The sequence below is a fragment of the Pollachius pollachius genome (genome assembly GCF_949987615.1).
Source record: "Pollachius pollachius genome assembly, chromosome: 11".
Taxonomy (NCBI): domain Eukaryota; kingdom Metazoa; phylum Chordata; class Actinopteri; order Gadiformes; family Gadidae; genus Pollachius; species Pollachius pollachius.
The window spans coordinates 13,321,133-13,336,071 of NC_136944.1; the positions used below are offsets into that span (position 1 = coordinate 13,321,133).

At 45.4% G+C, this 14,939-nt stretch overlaps 1 protein-coding gene across 1 annotated transcript in view; it reads left to right on the plus strand.

Annotated features, from left to right (window-relative positions):
• The window catches only part of myo15aa (myosin XVAa), a gene marked incomplete at its 3' end in the record, with an annotated part of 44,009 nt that overhangs the window by 21,537 nt on the left and 7,533 nt on the right, over positions 1 to 14,939 (plus strand). Inside the window, exons 29-48 of the mRNA XM_079747109.1 lie at positions 137 to 209; positions 2,440 to 2,631; positions 3,064 to 3,176; positions 4,850 to 4,950; positions 6,304 to 6,424; positions 8,421 to 8,777; positions 9,358 to 9,422; positions 9,872 to 9,988; positions 10,530 to 10,723; positions 10,867 to 10,960; positions 11,187 to 11,298; positions 11,419 to 11,534; positions 11,874 to 11,933; positions 12,146 to 12,221; positions 12,346 to 12,461; positions 12,929 to 13,047; positions 13,191 to 13,332; positions 13,721 to 13,832; positions 14,284 to 14,358; positions 14,535 to 14,737. Coding sequence (XP_079603235.1) covers positions 137 to 209; positions 2,440 to 2,631; positions 3,064 to 3,176; positions 4,850 to 4,950; positions 6,304 to 6,424; positions 8,421 to 8,777; positions 9,358 to 9,422; positions 9,872 to 9,988; positions 10,530 to 10,723; positions 10,867 to 10,960; positions 11,187 to 11,298; positions 11,419 to 11,534; positions 11,874 to 11,933; positions 12,146 to 12,221; positions 12,346 to 12,461; positions 12,929 to 13,047; positions 13,191 to 13,332; positions 13,721 to 13,832; positions 14,284 to 14,358; positions 14,535 to 14,737 — 2,558 coding nt within the window. The remainder of the gene's footprint in view (positions 1 to 136; positions 210 to 2,439; positions 2,632 to 3,063; positions 3,177 to 4,849; positions 4,951 to 6,303; positions 6,425 to 8,420; positions 8,778 to 9,357; positions 9,423 to 9,871; positions 9,989 to 10,529; positions 10,724 to 10,866; positions 10,961 to 11,186; positions 11,299 to 11,418; positions 11,535 to 11,873; positions 11,934 to 12,145; positions 12,222 to 12,345; positions 12,462 to 12,928; positions 13,048 to 13,190; positions 13,333 to 13,720; positions 13,833 to 14,283; positions 14,359 to 14,534; positions 14,738 to 14,939) is intronic.

Genomic DNA, 14,939 nt, shown 5'->3' on the forward strand with positions numbered 1-14,939 from the left:
ACAGATATTTTGGCTTCACTTGAATTATTTTCAATAACTGTCTGGGTCTGTGGTAACATATGTTTTTTGCTGATTTCTCTCTCTCTCTCTCTCTCTCTCTCTCTCTCTCTCCCTCTCTCTCTCTCTCTCTCTGTAGCTATGTCCTTCCTTTGTCCAGTGAACTCGTGGACCAGTGGGGAGGAGCTAGCAGGGGTCATCCTCCGCCACAGGTACAGCCTTATGCACTGCAGCTTATCACCAAGTTGATATACTCAGGTAGTTTATAAAGAATCCATCTGTAACGTCACTGTGTGACTCCTGTTTAGAATTTCTGTTTAGGTGACACTTTTAGGCCCCGTCCACACTAACCCGGGTAAATTGTAAAACGCACATCCGCAATGAAAACAATCTCCGTCCACACTATCGTTTTCGGAATGTTTTGCATCCACGTTCCACACTGAAATTATTTTGATAAACAGTTGTCATGGTTACGCAACTCCGCCACGCCTCTCTGTTTAGATTACAGGCGCGCGATCAGCTGATATTTACAGTTGATCAGCTGGTTAATCATTTTCGACCCGATCTTATCCAGAAACGCCGCTCCAAGTACCGTTTGAACTGCCGTTTTTCGGGTTTTTTACCATCACTTAACATCAAGTACAGTTTGCATTTCACCTGCCATTTTTTTGATTAGCTTCTCGGTCTCGAGTGCAAGTTTGTGGCAGCCAGCGTCATGGCAGTGTCTTAGCAACCGAACGTCGTCGTTTCCGATAGCCTCCGTCTACCCTGTCCACACTACAACGCGAACCCAGCGTTTTCACATTTATCCACCTCAGCGATCGTTTTCAGTGTAGTGTGGACGGAAGGGCAGGGTTCAAGTTAGGTGGGAGCCATTGGGAGCTGAGCTCCCATAGAGAGAGGTCTGGCTCCCATGAAAGCAGCAAACTCAAATATCTGTGGGGGTCTCTGAAAATACAGCAGCATAATATTGTAATTACAAATTAAGCTATTTTCCCTTCCACATACAGAGTAATATTGACGTTAAGTAATGGATAATAGAAAGCTGGTCATTATCGGGAAAATAAGCCCAGACAGGGCGAACCGGACACCGACGCGAAACGGAGGTGTCTTGCTTCCACCTGAAGGGGCTTATTTACGACTTATTTTCAACAACTCAGCGCAAGGCCGGTGTTGCACCGAATTCTGTGACCCACCGAAAAGTTATTAAATTCAATCCATTAAAAGTGTGACCCCAGGGGGCGCTGTTGCTTATTTTTTGCAATATGCATGAGTTTGAAGCGTAGACAGGCATGACAAAAACATAAATAAAACATAAGATCTCCCCCCAACCAATTAGACCCATACAATGATAGTGCGTTTAGTATGGTCCTTCACCGTTGCTTCTTTACCCATAAAAAGCTAGTCATTGTTAAATTACGCTAATTTACCTTTGAACATTTCCTATTATAGGCTACTGTGTAAAACGCTGTTTAGAATTAATGTTAGTATCAAGAAAAGAAAGACCCACCGGTGGGGGGAGATCTTATGTTTTATTTATGTTTTTTGTTTTTGTTATAATGCAAACGTGCATGTTGCAGAAAATGTGCAACAGCGCCCCCTGGGGTCCCACTTTTCGGTGGGTCACAGAATTCTGTGTACCACCGGTACGGTCAGGCCCGCCACTCCCTATACGCAGAGTACGCAGAGTGCGTAGGGCACCAAGTACCTGGGGGGGGGGGGGAGGCACCAAAGATTATGGTTTGTAAAAAAAATAAAAAAATAAATAAAAACGTTTGTAGCTTTACTCGGGTTAGTGTGGACGGGGCCTTAGTTACTAGTCGAATGTTTCAATTTTGCAAACGCTTCCATTTGAAAATGTAGAGGGAATACGCTGTTTAAGAATGCTTTAAACAGTGTACGTGAGGCTTATTTAAGGCCATCCCCTGCTGAATCTCTGGCCGATTGCGGGCAAACTTACTGATTCATAAAATAATTAACCCAAGAAATTGCTATATTCGTTAAGGTTTCCTCAAAATCTATGTCAGCAGTATTCAAACCCACACAGTGCCACCTCTTGGTCATCCTGACACATTACAACGTAATAACTTGAATTGATTGTTGGTTAAATTATGAAAAATGCTCATGGATTACAAAGATCGCTTCTTGCTCACAGACCCCTACTGCGCCTAAAATAACAGTTTATTCATTTTGATGGGCACCCTGAGTAAAAATGCTCTTCTCCCCGTCGGGGAATTGAACCCCGGTCTCCCGCGTGACAGGCGGGGATACTGACCACTATACTAACGAGGAGCTGTTATGCTATAATAATCCTTGACAATTAAAATACTTTGTCCTACAGTTCTATAGTTATAAAACGTTTTTCCTGATTATGGTGTCGTCTTACAAATCCTCATCAAACCATCATATCAGACAATCATGCCACACCGTGTCATCTTGCAGGGGCATGACCGAGTGGGGGAAGGGGTACTCCATCCTGATGAAGGAGCAGGGCCAGTGGGTGGAGTTAGCAGGCCACGACTACGTTTTGGACCTTATCTCAGACCTGGAGCTTCCCCCTGAATTCCCAAAGCAGAAGAGCTACTTCATCATCAGCGCCGAGGGTCCCAACAGGGTCAGGGCCAACGCCAGCCTGTGAGTCCAGATGACCGACAAGCAGGGATGGGAACACTCTCTACGGCTGTTATCAAGGAGGCTTTAGGAAGAGTTACTGATACTTGTGTGACCTTTTTTGTATTTGTTTCTCTCTTATCATGTCCTCTCTTGCCTGCCTGTGTCTTCTCTGCCCTTTCTCCTCTGCTTCTTTCTCCTCTCTGTTCCTCTTCTTTTCTCGCTTCTCTCCTTTCAACTCCTCTTCTCTTTTCCTCTCCTCCCCTCTCCTGCTCTCCTCTCCCCTCCTCATCTTCTCTCCTCCTCTCGTTTCCTCTTCGCCTCTCTCCTCCTCCTACTCTCCCCCTCTTCTTGGCTCTCTCCTCTTCATCGACTCTGCTCCTCTCTTCTCTACATCTCCTCCCTATCTCCTTTCATCTCCTCCTAATCTTCTCTCCTCCTCCTCTCCTCCCCCAGTACTCTGTTTGGCAGTGGTTTTGACTCAGATGAGGAGGTGCCCTCCTCCTTCCCTCTCAACACCAATAGACCAGCCTACAGTCTGCCAGACTCAGACGGATACCACAGCCACGGTTTGTTACACACACACACACACACACACACACACACACACACACACACACACACACACACACACACTAATACACTAATCCAATAATGACCAATACTATGAGGTTACTTAGAGGAGGTTTTTACCTAAAGTGACTTTCAGATACACGTCGTCAACGAGCAGGCAGGGGTATGGCATAAAGCAGGGGTTTTCAAAGTATGAGAGACTGAGCCCCCCCTCAGAGAACAAATTTCAGCTGAGCCCCCCAGCTGAAATCTTTCAGTGTTTTGAAAGATCTTTGAATTGTTTTACACATTCTAAACATCTGATCATATTTGAAACATCTCTGATAATTTTACACATTTTAAACATCTCTGATCGTATTTTTTTGAAACATTTTAAACATTTTTGAAACATTTGAAACATATTTTTCAAACATTCTAAAAATCTTTGTGCGTTTTTAAACACGTTTAACACATTTTAGCATCTTTATCTAAGCATGTTTTTGCTTAACGTTTTTGAAATACATTTGAACATCTTAATCTGTAAACTGCCAGTTTAGCCTCCTTTTTTAGCTCACCTCAACTTTAGTGGGAGCAATGAGTTTGCGTAGCTGTGTTCGAAATCGTTCCCCTTCACGGACATAGTGCACTATATAGGGTGCTCGCCATTTTGTAGTGGTGTTCGAATTCTCAGTGGTAAATTTCACGAACAATAAAGTAGACTTAAAATACCCAAAATTTGAGTGAACATACGATGTTCCCTACATGTTACTCCCGTATACCACAATGCAATGCCGTCGTGTTTTTCCGGAGGAGAAGAAGAAGCTGAATAATAACGAAAACGTATACATTTAATGATGTAGTCTCCGACTTTCGTTTAGAAATGTCAACAATTTGTTTGGGATTTAACATAGAAAATATAACATTCAAAATAAATTTAAAAAAACTTGATCAAGGAAATGTAACATTCAACATCAATACAACCTCCAGCTTTCCTCGTGGGTGCCCGGTTTGTTTACATGATGTGGGCGCATCTGTTTGCGTCACACAAATACCCGGCGCATTTACTGACACAAAATACGTTTAGAAATGTTCAGCGTAGTGTCCGAATTCTCGTTTGTTCGTTCCCTATATAGTGCACTATATCATAAACACTATATAGGGAATAGTGAGTGAGTGAATAGGGACGTCGCGCTGTGTCTGTTTGTTCTGTTACTTTTTCTGGTTTATTTTTTTTCTCACGTCGCGCCCCCCCTGAAGAACTCTGGCGCCCCCCAGGGGAGGCGCGCCTCACAGTTTGAAAACCACTGGTATAAAGGATAATTTAATTCAATTATATTTAAAGCTTAAAGCTGCACTATGCAAGTTTTCCCATTGGAAGCCTCTAGGGGCTTGAGTTGTAGCTACATGTATAGCTTTAATAATCCTGCTATCTAATCACTATGGAAAAAACTCAGATTGGGGGGTATAAAATGCACCAGGACGGATTGTTATATTTTTAATTAATACAAATCTGCAGAAGAAAAGTAACATAGAGCAGGTTCAAAGTTACTTCATAGTTATTTCCCAGCTTTACTTGCAACCTGTATCAGACGCAAGTGCTTTACTAATGTTATGTAGGCATAGAGAAAGGTTACCACACGTGTGTGTGTGTGTGTGTGTGTGTGTGTGTGTTTGTGATTGTGTTGTGCAGTGGAGTCTGACGCGTTCAGTGAGGGGCAGGCCCAGCGGGACCGAGGCATGGACCGCTACCTGGACAGCCTGTTTGACCCGGTGCTTTCAGACAGCAGCCAGGTGAGAAACACAAGTAGACAGATAGAGGCATGAACACGCACACATAGACACACACATATATAGACACTCACACACACACACACACACACACACACACACACATACAAATATAGACACACAAAAAAAACAAGAAACATACATTCCACATGACAACACAAACCCACACTAATGGCACGTAACTCATCAAAACACAACCCTACGCACACCACAAAACTGGCCGTCTCTTTATTCCTCTCGCTCTCTCTCTGCCTTGTACTTTAGCTAAAACTACATATTGTTGCACCATAATACCTAGCCTTGCAGGGTACTTATTTTAGCTCTGAAATTCATATTCTTGCACCAGACACATCATTGTATCCCCACAGAATATATTTGAGCATTAGAGTTCATATCCTTGTACCATAGTTCCTACTGTGGGCCAGGGGGGGTTTTGCGTTCAGATAACTGTCGCGTGTCACCTGACCCTGTCTTTCTGAATAGAGCGATAGAGCGTTGATAGAGCTAATATACACACATGACCTGTTAGGTTTCCTGGCAACCCACCCATCCCAGGAACCGTTAGCCATTTGTATCCCTCTGTCCATCGCTCCGTCTGCCCATCGGGTTGGCCTTATTTTTTTTGTCCGTCCAGCCCTTTCCGTCCATCTGACGCAGGTTTATCAAAAGCTCTTGAGGTAAACTAACACAGATGTATGTGTGTGTTCTGTATGTGTGCGCCTGTGTATGTGTTTGTGTGGGTGGTCGTGTGTATGTGTGTGTGTGTGTGTGTGTTGTTGTTGTCAAAGAGTGTATGTATGTGTGTGGGTGGTCGTCATAGGCTGTGTGTGTGTGTGTGCGTGTGTGTGTGTGTGTGTGTGTGTGTGTGTGTGTGTGTGTGTGTGTGTGTGGGTGGGTGTGTTTTTCACTCCGCACCACCCAGGAAGTATTTAGTTCCCATCAGCCTGAGGTGTGGGGGTGTCAGAACCAACTTATACAATTCTCTCTCTCTGAATGACCCCACTCTCTTTATTACTCGCTCTTTTTCTACTGTGCTCTCTCTCTCGGCCCCCCCAATCTCGCTCTTTTTCTGAATAATCCCACTCTCTATCACTCGCTCTCGCCACCATGCCCTCACTCTCTTTCTCTTTCTCCCCCCATTCCAGTGTTTCTCTCTCTCTGTCTCTCTCTCGCTCTCTCCCCACTCTGTCTTCGCCTCTCTCTCTCTCTCTCTCTCTCTCTCTCTCTCTCTCTCTCCCTCCCAACTCCCCTCTTCCCCCTCTCTCTCTCATGGTTAGATACACCTGACTCAGTGTACCTGTGTGCCGAAGAAATTCATATTTCTCCAGACCGCCTCAGCCTGTGTGTGTGTGACAGGACATGGAGAGGGCGGCCAGCCTGACAGCCAGGATGAAGGGAGGGGGAGGTGTGGGGGTCCCAGCAGACGAAGGAGTTGTGCCCCGGAGCCGACCCTATCCCCCGGGAATACACCCTGGAGGTGAGCCACGCTGTGTGTGTGTTTGTGTGTGTGTGGGTGGCTAAGTCGGTTGTGTGTATGTTTATTATGCACTTGTTGATTTCTCAATCTTGTATGACAGTATTACGTATTTATTAGCATGTGTGTGTCTCCCACAGACACACACACATTTGTGGCATTTAATGTAATTCATATTTCCAAAGAAATTGAAATCTTTCAATCTTTCTTGCTCTCTCTCTCTCTCTCTCCCTCTCTCCCTTTCTCTTGCGTTGGTTCCTTTGCCATTCTTTCCCCTCTACTTGTGTCTTTGTTTAACTCGGTCTGTCCTTCTCGCCCTCTCTGTTTCCCACTGCATCCATAATTCATTGTGTTTGAAGTGGGTCTTAAATACTTGGGCGCAGGCGCTAGGCTGGGCAGAGGGAAGGTCTTCTGTTGTTTCTGAATTGGCTGTCAAAATCCTAACAGAAGCTGTCACTAATGTTATGTCATATAGTCTGTCTGGACTTGAAGATGGCCTTTTGATTATTTTCATTCAAAGTCTTTTCAAAACAAGCTTGAAGGGTTTTTGTTGTTTGACATTTGGCATATTTACTTTTGCTATAAATACACAATGATGGCTCAATCAAATGGACAGGCAAGCAGACCAACAGACATACGGAAGGACAGATGGATGGGTTTTGGCGATTGGGCTGGCAGGCAGGTAGACAGAAAGACAGACAGACAGTTTAACGTTTGCCAACAGCTGGACATGAGTCTGTGAGCCCTCATCCATTATATATGCTGCGCCATAAACTGTAACCTGGGCCTACTGGTCCCTCAGCTATAGGTCTCTCTAACTCTTTTCATCTTTGTCTCTCTCTCCTTCTCTCTCTCTCTCTCTCTCTCTCTCTCTCTCTCCCTCTCTCTCTCTCTCTCTCTCTCTCTCTCTCTCTCTCTCTCTCTCTCGCTCTCTCTTTCTCTCTCTCTCTTTCTTCTAACTATTTTCATAGTTCTTTCTATCTCTCTTTTTTGAAAGACAACCTATGTATAATTAAAGTGATTATAAACGAAGGCAGCAACACCACCACATTCTGTAAGTCATTACTCACAATCATATCCAAAGTTACTTTATCTTAAACCCCACGTACAAGCCACCAAAGAACATTGCTTTTTAGGCAATTCAGACGTGCAATGTCCTAGCTTCTAGGCCCTAGGGGAAGCTCTTTTAAGCATCTTGATCGATGTTGGACCATTTAGGACGTTTCTCTACTCCTCCTGCAACAGTGTTTTCTTTTCATTACCTCTTAATTTGACCTCTTCATATGACCTCTTACAATCCTCATACCAGAAGAACGGCTCACATTCCCAGACATCTGGAATGCAGTGTTTATTGTCCTTCATCACCTCTCTTCCATATCTCCTTTCTCTATGTCTCTCTTTCGCTCTTAGTGTATTTTTATGTCACACACTCTCACTCTCTTTCTCTCTCTCTCACTCTCCCTCTCTCTACTTGTGTCTATTTCTCTCTCTTGTCATGTGTGTCTTGTTTGTTCTTTCTGTCTGTTTGTCTGAATCTTTTTTTCTAAATCTTCTCCACTCTCCTCAGGATTATTCTAGGCAGTTCACTAATAAGGAGGCTGTATTGCATATGAGCTATCCTTCTTTTAATTCTGAGAATATGAATATTTATATTCTGTTAGCATATCCTTGAACAACCTTCAAAAAATGCATTTGGGATCTATAATATCAGCAGAACATCAGCGATTTGGACCTGCCACAAATGCTTCCCTAAAGCTTGGGCGTGTCGGGACAGATTAAAATAACAATAAACAGAGAGAGAGCAAGAAAATACAGCCACGCTACATTCCGTGTGCTTTTCTCATTAAACACAGTAGGACGCCGGTTGTTGTTTGTGTCGAGCTACTGCAAGCATGAAGTGAAAAGCTTTAGCCTTTGCCAAAGAGATTGTTCTCAACGAAACAGCCTTTACTAATCTCCCCACGCGCCCCGCCCCCCGCCCCCGCTACGCTCCTCAAAGCTGTGCCAGTGCTGCCGGTCGCAGGGGGAATGATGCCCCCCGTCCCGGCCATGCCCATACCCTCCCACCACCACCACCACGAACAACACCAGCAGCAGCAGCAGCAGCAGCAGCAGCAGCGGCAGCTAGAGCAACCCCCTCCACCGGAGTACCACCAGTACAACCAGCCCCCAGTACAGCAGTACCCCTCCTCGGTCTCCCCTCCCACCTCCCCGCCCACGGGTCGCTCCGCCCCTCCCGCCTCGGCACGCTCCCGCTCCATCTCCTCGGGCGGGGCTGGGGGCGCGGGTCCAGTTCCCATGCAGGGTGCTCTCCCCGGGATGTCTCCCCTGCCGGTGATGCCGGGCGTAGGCGCAGGTGAACAAGCGGCGTGTCTGCACGGAGTGGGTCCCTCGGCATGTGTGAAGCCTCTGACTCTGAAAACCGGTGATGATTAGCGAATTGGAAGCTATTGCAATGTAGAGTTTGGATGGTTGGCTTATGGTTTTCATTGAAGCCTCGAGTCTTCAGGAGAACTGTTTGGAAATTCTGACGAAAAAAATGGGCTTGTGGCCATGCTACAGAATCTGAATTATCTCCATTTATAGCCGGATAAAATAATGTCTGTCAATGTTCACAATAGCTTTTATAGTAACTGCGTATTCCTGTTTATCCTTTTTCTGCGCAAATGCTCTGTCCACGTTTTGGTCATCAAGTCCCATGCATTATTGCCGCTAGCATGTTTCCATCATTGCAGTGAACATTTGCTGTTGTTTGCTTGATCCTGTGTTATAATCCATGGTGTTTATGTTGACAAATTTGGCTCTGCGTTTTCAGCCTTGGACAGATACAGGATATTGGCGGTGTGTTTGAGTGACTTTGCTGTGGTATTTCAGTGAACTACACCAATAGATGAGACTGTCCCTTACAATTGTGTGTTTGTCTATCTGCCCTGAAGGACCTGACCAGCACTTACTGGCTCAGCAGCAGCAGGCCCTGATAAACCAGCAGGCCATCATACTGGTATGGTCCCCAACGACGCCCTGGTCAACACAACCCACACTGTACTAAAGGTCATGTCCCTGGAGGGAGCGGTCAATGGGGATATTCTGCAGCCTGACACCACAGGACATAATGGTCCCATAGTCCAACTGGTGCCAATTCAGTAGAACGTATACGCATTAGCACACTTGCTAGTCGTAGCTGATACAGTTATCAGGAAGAAACTGCTCAATAGCTATAACCTCATAAAAAGATCTTTGACTGTCCGATGTCCAAATGTGATACCAACACAGCTGTATGGGCAGTATCTGTTGTCCCTCTGCAGCATCACTTTATAATGAGGATACATTAATTCAACATTAATTGACCATTAATAGGCATAAGTTATTGCAGTAATAACCCTATTTTAACAATGGTTGAATGTCCGTATTATTAAACGTGTGTGTGTGTGTGTGTGTGTGTATTCCCAGGCCCAGCAGATGACCATGCAGGCCATGGCCCTCCAGCAGCAGATGATGTCCCACTATACCCCGGCCCCCCAGTCCCCCCCTACACACTCTCCTGCACACTCCCGCACACCCAGCCCTGTGAGTCGAACACACACATGCAAGCGCACACCCTCTCCACACACACACAGGCTGCCGGATGCAGAATTTGTGCTGAAGTTTAATCTATTCACCCTTCCACAGGTCAAAGAGGGCAAAGATTCACCGACAAAGACTCCGCAAAGAAAAATCAGTATGTCCGCAGAAACGTTCATGATCAAAATACCTATTTCATGATATTATACTAAATTATGTGATGTGTGCTGCACATATGACGCTAATGTTTTTTAGTATTTTTGGTACAGAAATGTAGATATAAAAAAAACGGAAGCCGATAAATGTCTTCATAATACGCCAATGAGGAAGCAGCCAGATGTGGCCAATAGGAGTTCTAAGCACATTGGTTGCAGATGTATAAAGTAGTGTTTGCTCCTTCTGGCTAATTCTGCCAATTTACTCCGGCAATTGAATCAGATCACAGGAAAAACATATCTTCTATCACATCCAGTCATTCATTCTTTTTTTTAAGATGATGAAATGAAATGATATGATCTAATTATTGCTCCGGATGAATTGGAACAAGAACAGGTTCATTTGGAGAGAGCTGATGGACTCATACGTTGCAGGTCCGACGAGGGCCCCCCCTTCGGAGGCCGTGGTGAAGGCCAGTGTGAACAACACGGAGCGCCTGGACCCCAGCCACGACATCAAGGACATCGTCAAACAGCACCAGCCCCCCTCCGCCCCAGCGCCCACCCAGACACCTGGCTCACAGAGGTGGGCACACACACGCACACACACACGCTCACTCTTTTCTCTATGATTGCAGATCTACACTCAGTGTGTCTGTGTCTATGTGTGTGTGTCCGTGTGTGTGTATGTGTGTGTGTGCGCGCGTGTGTGCATGTTTGAGTGTTCAGAAAAGGCGATGGGAAGGCGTTTGAGAAGAAATCAGACCCCCACGATGAAGCAATGGAGATCCTCAAAGATCAGATGGCCAACCCACCAGCTCAAGTAAACACACATGCTCGCACACACACACACACACACACACACACACACCCACACACACACACACGCACATACACACACACACACACACGCACACAAACACACACGTTCATTGTGTTATAGAGTTAAATTCATTTCACGGATGTTGACCTCTCTGCAAGGCATGTATAATTGTAATTTTATGTTTTAATTGACTAGTACATTAATAGTGACTGGCCGTCCTCCTCAGACACCAAAGAAACCGGCCCCGCCCAAAGAAGAGGGAGGAGCTAAAGCCAACAAAACAATCAGACGCCGACCAATGACAACGCCTTCCACCACCGGCCCTCCCCCTCCCACAGGTACCGTCATTTAGCACTTTCATTGGTAAACATTGGTTCATTTGCATGTGAAACAATGCCATTCATTTTTCAGATACTGTACATATTATTGTGTGTCCGTGTGTGTGTGTTTGTGTCCAGTCTCTAGAAAGCTACCCATGGAGGAGGAGATCATTCAGACTCAGCTGCACAGCAGGAGCAGCGAGGAGCACTACACTTACACTAATGTACCCTGGAAACTATACCTGAGGAAGGAGGTGCACACACACACACACACACACACACGCACACACACACACACACATACACATACAAACACAGAAACACAGACACACTACACTTACACTTATGTACCCTCAAAACTATACCCAAGGAAGGTGGTGCACACACAAACACACACACACTGCACCTATACCCTGAAAACTATACATGAGAAAGGAGGTGCGGTCTCACACACACGCACACCACACTAACACTCATGTATCCTGAAAACTTTACATTAGGAAGGAGGTGCGCCCCCCCCACCCACACACACACACACACACACACACACACACACACACACACATGCTAAATCTGTCATCTTGTGTTGCCAGGTATTCTACCCTAAGGAGAGCTTCAACAACCCACTCATACTGGAGCTCATCTTCAGACAGGTCTCATCTGCCCATGCTGTATCTCTTTTAATTCCTATATTGGTCCGGTACTTTCTGCTGTGACACCCTTTCCATCCGGGATTAATAAAGTACTTCTATAATCACATTCATCAGATGGCTGGCACCCAGCTATGCTCTTACAGACCTATCGATAGCTGGGAATAAATCCAATATGTTCTTAACCTATAAACCTGTTGTCTTGCAACATGTAGATTGTTCATGATACTTTCTCCGAGGCCTGCATCCGCATCAACCAGGAGGAGAGACAGAAGATGAAAGATTTTTTCGGTATGGATGCAAAGATTAATTTGGCAGTATATTCTTACACGTCAATATTCATTAAAATTAAAGACTGGTAATCATTAGATCAACAGTCAGAAGATATGTTTGGTTTCTGTGTATTCCCGGCCAGCTGAGAAAAATGTGGACCAGGCTGTGGGAACGCAGGATGAAGAGGTGAAGAGGAAAGCCATCACTATGGCCAAGGACTCCTGGGATATCTACTTCTCCCGCCTCTTCCCCGCATCGGTGAGTTTACCCTCAGTTTGTAGGACCCTTCCTGTCATCGTTGAGATCACCACTGGTTCTGATGCTCTCTTTTACTCTCATCTGGGAGTTTCCCCGCTGTTCCTTGTGACCTTTCCTCCAATTGGTATGCCCACGCACACACACTCACATATGACACACACACACACATGCAGACAAACACACGTGCAGATACACAATACACACAAACACATACATATACACACAGACATAAGCAAGGATACACAAATATGCACGTTCACATGCACACACACGCTCACAAACAACACACATGCATATCATCTGTGTACAAAGAAGTATACAGACAAGTAAAGTACAGATAATTAGTAAATTAATTTAAAATTGATATTTTCCTTCCTGTCATCGGTGAGGTTCGCCACTGTTCCTTATGACCCCATGCTGAGGCAGACATCAAACTTGTGTGTACGTGTCTGTTTGTGTGTGTCCAGGGCAGTGTGGGGACTGGGGTACAGGTGTTGTCGGTATCCCATCGAGGCATCAAACTGCTGAAGATGGTGCGGAGTGGCAGCGACGGTCCAGACTACTTCAGAATACTGAGACCTTACAGGTTAACAAACACACAAACACACACACACACACCCCAAATTTCTACATGCAAATAGCACTCTTGTGATTGCTTTGACATTTGATCCCTACCTTTAACAAAGACTTCCGGGTTTTCTTTCCTGTGCTATACTACATCCTGTGCAGCTACTCGGACATCCTGTTTGTGTCAATCCCCTCTAAGAACATGCTGGAGATCAACCTGACCAACGAGAAGCTGATTCTATTCTCGGCCAGGGCCCCGCAGATCAAACACATGACCGATTACTTCCTGACCGAGCTTAAGAAGGTGTGTTTGTGTCTTATAATGGATTGGACGGTGTATGGGAAAGAGACAGAAAGAGAGAGAGGGACAGAGAGGGAGAGAGGGATTTGTTGTATAAATGTGCTGCTAATAAATCCAAGAGACAGAGAGAGGGAAAGTTATTTAAATAAGACAGGGAAAGGAAGACTCAAAGTATGACGCTCCCTCCCTCCCTCGCTTCCTATCTTCCCTCCCTTCTCTCTTTATTTCTCTGTATCTGTTTCGCTCTGTTTCTCTCTCTCTTTGTTTCTATTTCTCTCTCTCTCTCTCTCTCTCTCTCTCTCTCTCTCTCTCTCTCTCTCTCTCTCTCTCTCTCTCTTTGTCTCTCCCCGCCCCCCCCCCCCCTCTCTCTCTCTCTATGTCTCTCTCTCAGGACTCTGAGTATGTAGTGGGGGTGAGGAACTTTATCACAGAGGACAGATCTCTGCTCAGCTTCCACAAGGGTGACATCATCAGGCTGCAGCACATGGACGCCCTGGGTCCTGGTGAGATACTCACACACACACACCCCCCCACACACACACACACACACATGCAGACAAATATACACACAGATACACACACATGCACACACACACTTGCAAACAACCCTCACGCATATCAGCTGTGTACAAAGATGTTTACACACCAATAAAGTACAGATAATTATTCTGTTCATTTACAATTTTAGCTGTTAACACAATGTTACGATATGCATACGATAAATACATTTGAATTGGAAGTGTCTCATACCAACATTTAGTTGTTATTAGTATTTATTTAATTCCCATATTATGTAGACATGCAATAAGTAAACCCAAGTATGAATAAAAAAGAAAAGCCATAATATATCGCTTATGATGATAAGGGATTTTAGGTGTGTTGACAATTTTGAATTTTACTAACATAACTCACTTTAATAACAAAGGTCTCGAAATAAAAAACGTATTTTTTCAGGTAAGTGTTACGGCTGCATAGTGAGGAAGAAGGTGCTACTGCTGGAGGAACTGAAGAGAGACACACCAGAGTTCGGTGGGTTTGGGGGGGCTCCGGCACTACCCTGTTGAACATGAGTGTGTGTGTGTGTGTGTGTGCTGACTTTACCTTTGACTTGGTCTGTGTGTCTGTATGTGTGTGAGTGCGTGTGCGTGTGTGTGTGTGTGTGTTGGTATGATTGTTCACATTTTAATTTGTATGTGTGCGTGCAGGCTGGCGTTTCGGGGCGGTGTATGGCAGGTCGGGGGTCTTGCCCAGGGAGTTTGTGCGCCCGGTGGCTGCCCCCGACTTCCTGGTCCTCCCCCCAGAGCGGGCGGAGCCTCGTGACCGCCAGGGACGGGTGGCCGCCTCCGCCGCCATCGCCGTGGCGATGGGCTCGGCGGTCGCCGCCCACGAGCTCGACCGCTCCACAGAGGTACAAATGTGTTGGAACGGAACTTTTGGTATTCCATTTAATGCCCTTTAATGTAAATATTTACTAATGTGTCTATACGTTAAATGTGTTTGTATTTGTGTGTGTTCTGAGTGTGAACTGATTTATATATTATATTTTTAATTGCACAATATGTGTCTGCTTGCTTGCGTGCGTGTGTGCATGTGTGTTCGTGGATGTGTGT